Source organism: Octodon degus, unplaced genomic scaffold (assembly GCF_000260255.1).
Source record: "Octodon degus isolate 3935 unplaced genomic scaffold, OctDeg1.0 scaffold00142, whole genome shotgun sequence".
Classification (NCBI taxonomy): domain Eukaryota; kingdom Metazoa; phylum Chordata; class Mammalia; order Rodentia; family Octodontidae; genus Octodon; species Octodon degus.
In genome coordinates this window covers 6,724,913-6,730,912 of record NW_004524718.1, presented here as the reverse complement: position 1 = coordinate 6,730,912, position 6,000 = coordinate 6,724,913, and the positions used below count along the sequence as shown (strand labels likewise).

At 39.6% G+C, this 6,000-nt stretch overlaps 1 protein-coding gene across 1 annotated transcript in view; it reads right to left on the bottom strand.

The window, feature by feature from the left end:
• The window catches only part of Mroh2b (maestro heat like repeat family member 2B), an 80,411-nt gene that overhangs the window by 5,196 nt on the left and 69,215 nt on the right, over nucleotides 1-6,000 (bottom strand). The window contains exons 34-37 of the mRNA XM_023701880.1: nucleotides 5,148-5,288; nucleotides 3,775-3,889; nucleotides 3,074-3,220; nucleotides 2,657-2,839 (exon numbers count right to left, since the gene is read on the bottom strand). Of these exons, the coding sequence (XP_023557648.1) occupies nucleotides 2,657-2,839; nucleotides 3,074-3,220; nucleotides 3,775-3,889; nucleotides 5,148-5,288 (586 nt within the window). The remainder of the gene's footprint in view (nucleotides 1-2,656; nucleotides 2,840-3,073; nucleotides 3,221-3,774; nucleotides 3,890-5,147; nucleotides 5,289-6,000) is intronic.

Sequence of the window (6,000 nt, the reverse complement as noted above, 5' to 3'; positions counted from 1 at the left end):
ACTACTTCGAAGATAACAATACGTAACATAACAACCATTGTTAATTTCCTATCAGCTTCTTTCAAAATTCTGTATTATTTTTATTTTTATTTTTCATTCTCTTTAAAATAAAAAAGAAACTGATATATTCCAGGAAAAAATGACTTTTTAGGAAAAGTTCAGAATAGCTAAATGAATGCATTGTAAACACTCTGAATAATAGACATAAAACCAGAGATAGCTCTTTAAATATATTATGATTAAGGAGAAGGTATATACTGTAATTATAAAAGATTCCCCCCTCCTTAAAGAAAACCAATAGCAAAATACTCAAAAGGTAAAGATATTTAGATGGGGAGAGGGAAAAAGAGGGAGTGAGAACAAGACAAAGGCAAAGGAAGAGTAATCTCAAAGATTACAGTTTTATGCTTAACCTTTAGAGAAATATAGTGACAAACCATCATAGGCTTAAATATACTTGCAGAAACATAACTTTAATGAACACTAAGTAGCATGTCATTACCAAGACCTAAGTTTTTTCAGAGTTTATTTTTATGCAAGAGTGATCGAATTTATCAATCAGTAATAGGAAAGATCTAACCTAATAACCAGCAAGAATTTGATTTTTTCCCCTTTTCTCAAGGCATTGAGAGACGTGACCTTGACCACAAAACTGTTAGGTAGACTGAAGGTCCAATTCTAGATAATTATTATTATTAGTTCAGCATCAATCCAAAAAAAAATCAAAAACAAAGGGCCCTTAGGAGTGATTTGTCCTTTGTTGAAGATTGCTATCGATTATCTATATAATAAAAATAGAATGTTCTTGCTATTTTTACAAAAGATACTAAATTGAATGGGAACCCAGAAAAAAATTTTTAGAACAATTTGAGATTTGAAGGTGATATTAGTAAATTAGAGAAAATGAAAATAAAGCAGAAAGTTGTTTTCAAAGGCTACAGTTAGGCTAGAACACACACAAGGGAAACTGTAAAATATAAAACTTGTGGACTGTTGAATGTGGACATATAGTGAAGATTAAAATCTATAGATTCTCTGGTTAGTAAATTTCCAAGAGTCAAAACAAGATTTTTTAAAAAATTGAGCAAAAATATGGTAAAAGTTTGGACTAGATAGGTTAATTTTTTCCCCTTAAATTCTACTCAATGTTTCTTGAGTCTCATTTAGAGATTGAGCTCAGTCACTATCTTATAAAATATTTATTGAGTACAAAAATTTAGCTTATGTTGAATACTGAAGGAAATGAAGGTGTTTCAGTCATGGACACTGAATTTAACAAAGCCTTAGTGTTTATGGAGGATGTATGACAGGAGGCAACTGACAGTTTTCCATTTTCTTTGATAACAGACAATGAGGAAAAAGGTAAAGATCACAAAACAACAGATGCAAGTAGTGAAATGAAGTTTTATCTTGAAGGTGAGGAATGAAACAAAATAAATATTAAATGTGGACTTCTGGAAGATATAAAGGAAATGACTCTTTTGTCCTAGGATTGCTGACTGATCTTTTTAAAAGGTAAGTACTGCATTAGATATTGGCAAACTCTTTCAGTAGAAGGCCCAATAGTAAATCACTTAGACCTTATTGGTTACATGGACTCTGGTAGCTTGGGTGGACTTTCAACTTGATTGGCTTTGGGGTCTGCCCTGCAGATGGGTGAAGGAAAAGTCTAAGTGTAGTTGGGTGGGTCACGGAGGTCTGGCCTTGGGGTCTCTGTGTGGCCCCTCCCTTCCGTTTGGAAGTCTTTCCTTGCTCTACTTCCCAGCTGTCACACACTGAGTAGCTCTTTCTACCATGCCCTTGTTCCTTAATATTTTTTACTTGAAACCAGCTGAGCATGGACTGAAACAGCGAGCCAAATTAAACCTTTAAGTTGTTAGTGTCATGTGTTGTGTTCAATGATGGGAAAGTTGGCTATTATGGTCTCTCTACCAGCTAATCAGCTTGGCCAGTAGAGAGTGAAAGATGACATAGGCAATATATAATCAATGAGTATGTCCATGTTCCAATAACAGTTTAATCACAGAAATAGTCTCTGGACTTGATTTGGTCCATGAGCTATACTTTCCTGATCTGTGGAAGAAATGAGTCTCTGAATTGGGGAAGGAGAAAGACAGTGCTAGAAGATAATTTCATCTTTGTTCAAACCCTAATTCTACAGTGAGTATTGTCCTAGTTTTTGTATTCTCAGAAGTAATCCTGGAATTGAGAATTTCAGGGAAAGTGATATGCATCTGGAGGCGAGTTCAGGAATCAAGTTGGGGGATGAGCATAGTACAGGAACAAGAGCTAAGAAGGGAGCAGTAGTGGTGTGTTGTCCTCCAAGGTGGGTGGTACTCAGTCTTGAGGTGTGCAGAACCTGGGAAATGTGTGCACAGGTTCTTGGCTCTCACTGTTTAAGGGTTCTTCCCAGGGCTTTCTTCCCTCAGCACTTCCAGCCTGCGCTGCTTAGGTCAATAATGATTCCCAGGGCAGGAAGTATCCTCAGGCAGAAACAGAGCAAGTCATTAGCTTGAATAGGAATCCTTTGCAGGACACTGGGCTGCCCAAGGGATACTGGTAGGACACTGATTCTGCCTTCTACAACCCCTGCTGAAGCTTTTGTTACTCACTTACTCCTTCTGGGGAAGGAAGATTCCTAAACAGGTTCACTTACATCTTCAAAGAAGGTTCTTGTTTGAAGCACTATCTCCTTAAAGTAGAAGCTCACATCTCTGTCCGTGAGCAGCTCCAGAATCTTTTTGAGAGCCTTCAGGCTTTCACAGACGACGTCAGTGCGAGCCAAATGATACAGGCCCCTGATGACAGATTCCAAAACTATCTGCTTATGCTTCTTCACCTATTTTAAAAATAAAGTCTCTTAATTGTTTGGCTTTTGTATATCTGGAATCTTGTAGGATTCTCCATGCAAGGAAATTGAAATTTTGTTAGTGTTACATATACTTCAATCCAAGAGCAACCACTTATGCAAATGTACTGGGGTTTTCAGTTTCTACTCAGTTTCTAAGTACGTAGGAGTAAATTATTTGCAAACTCTACTTAAAGAAACTGCTTCCTTGCTAAAGCTGCTTACCTTGTGGGGGGCCCCGGATGCTGTGTTCCCAAGCCCTCGAATAGCCATTTGCCTGAGCGTGGCATTGGAATCCCAGGCACTCTGGTCCATCAGGATCAGGACATCTCGCAGGTTCCCATGCTTCCACAGGACTGGCTCCTTCATGAGCTGAAATGATCACATTTCTTCCATTTAGTTAAGGAAGTGACCTCCCTTCAGGAAGGGCATCATTAATACAGTTACACAGAGGGCCTCATTGCTGTGGAGCTAAGGAGGAAGCCCTGGGGTCTAAGCTCTGTGTATGAGCAGCCCACAGTCAAGCCTGCACAGTGACAAGAACAATAACACCTAGATAAGAGTGTGCTTCTAGTCTCAGGGGAAAAATGGTGCTGGCCATCAGCAGTTGCTCATGTTGTCCCCTCCCTGGATGGGCTAAGACAACTTTTATTACAGAGTTGGAAGGGAATCTTTTTGATCATTTTTTTGTTTTGCACATTGAAAAATTGTCTTTCTTTCTGTTTGCCTGAAAAACTTTATTTCTGCAGATGAAGGGCAGAAGGTGATTTTGGGAGGTTTCCTCTTTCTCTTCCACAGCCAGCTTAGGCAACTCTGGCAGGACTGGTCTCTCTATTACTGAAGGCCTTTCCTTTGAAGACCTTTCGGACCCACAGAAGTGCCCCAGGAGACCCGGTGAGCAGGCCCTGGTGGCTGCTCTTGCTTGCCTCAGAGAAGAAAGCTGTGCCCGTTATGCGGTAGGTTTCTGAAGAGGAAGTGAGAGAGGGGAGTAGAAGCTCCATGATGTCCAGTATGATGCTGTGTTGCCAGACTGCCATGCTCCTAGAAAGTGCAAAGTTTGTCAGAGATTTTTTTCTCTAAACAATGGAAGGAATCTTAATCTACTTATTCCTCAGGCACTAGCTTATCTAAAAAGGATTAATGACCATCAAGTATCCAAATATCAAGCATCCAAATACAATGCAGCATGTGTAAAGCTGTCCTCTTGAACTGCTCCTTTTCTTTTTTTAATATTTTTTTTTAAAGTTTTCTGTTTCGAGAGCACATTGGCCAAGCAATGGTCGTGACTCATCCACATGGCTGCACTGATAAAGGTTCTACAATATGAGGTACAGGATCTCAGGACAAATCCTGAGGGCATTTCACTGACCTTCTCAGACCAAAAAGCTACAACTCTTGTTGCATAGGTCCTGCTTTACCTTGGTCTTAACCATCCAGTAGAAAAGTATGAAGACGAAATATAAGAAATTAAGCCATGCTGTTAAGTTAAGCTGTGGGGGACTCAGGTCAATAATTCCTGACATTGCCAGTTAAACAGAAGACCCAATGCTATTATGGGCTACTGGACTCTTTTAGAATATTTTGCTGAGTTTACACAGCTATAATATTCAGTAACGGAACTTAGGAAAAATGGGGTACACCGATGAATGTCCATTCTGTATCTGTGTATTCAAAGTGGTTGGGGTAGATATATAGTTGCATTGTCTTAATGACTGGAATGATTTGTTCTAATGGTGTTTGTAAATAGGATCACAAGTCCGCATCTTGTACAGCAATTAACCACTAAGAAGAATATATACAGTGTATTATTTGTTGAAACTGTACTTCCGATTTGATTTGAAACTGTCTCATTGCTATATGTTTATCAATAAAACTAGAAAAAAAAGTTTTCTGTTTCTTTTTTAAAAAATTATTTATTTATTTATGTGTGTGTGTGTGTGTGTGTGTGTGTGTGTGTGTGTAGCCAGCTCAGCCCACCAGGGGGCGGGGCTGGCTGGCATGTGGTGCTGGGGGATTGAACCGCGGTCCCTGTGCTTTGCTAAGCTTGTTCTAAGTAGGTGCTTTAGACCACTGAGCCATCTCACCAGCCCCTGAACTGCTCCTTTTCTGAGGAAGGGTGAACTTGGTCTGGCCCTACGACCTCCTCCTAGGCACCTTTCCTCTTCTTTTCCTGATAGCCTCCTTCATAAATCCTAGGTGAATCAATTAATTTTAGCAAGTTTGACCATGTTGCATTTTTATTCCTTACTTTTGATTTTCTCCTTTATATCTTTCTAGTTCTCAAATGTGTTCCCATTACCTGGCCAGAGCACACACTCCTATATGATGGGTGTCAGGATTGCTAAGTAGAGCCCATAAATTTTCCCCCTCATCAGACTCCTTTGCAAGGCCTTCTCGCATGGCTTGGGCTTGCAAGCACTTCAGAGTTGCAGTTGAGAGCCTAGAGGGAAGTAAGTAAGTCACATGAGTAAGTGGTCACACAGGTAAGCCAGCTCCATGTGGGGAGCTGTGTTTCCCCAAGCACTCTGCTCCTGCTCCCCAGAGCATACTCCAGCTTAACATTGGGTTAGTGGATGTGTGGAACAAAAACCAGGCAGCCCTGCTCCCATGCTTTTGAGTTTTGGGTCAAAGAGGATCTTCAGATAGTGAACTTGTAAATAATAACTTTATAGGATCTTGTCAATCCCCCAAGAGAAAAAAAATCCCCTAGAAAGGAAATTTTAAAATACCATATTTTACTTATGCTAAAATAAGTATGAATCAAGATGCATCATCAAAGCAGATTTGAAGTGCAATTGCTGTTGGACAGACAATACTGCTGATACTGTTGCTATCGTCTCTGCATTCACACACACTTGGACTTAGGTATAGCACTTTATGCTTCTGTTAGCTCTGTTACTGTTAGCGAAGTGACATGCATTATTGGAAGGAGTGAGGGGCTAAATGCTCCCAGTGCATGGGTGGAGTCTAAATGCTACGTGAAATGTCTTTAAAAACATTGTGCCATAATTTGGCTTTGGAATGAAAACTTTGGCAAAGGTAAAGGAAATAAATCAAGATATGGGATGAATGTCTAAACCTGACAATCCTCAAAGAGAAGTATAAAATGAAAATTTAAAAGTGTAAGAAGGCATTGACTTATTGATTAATTG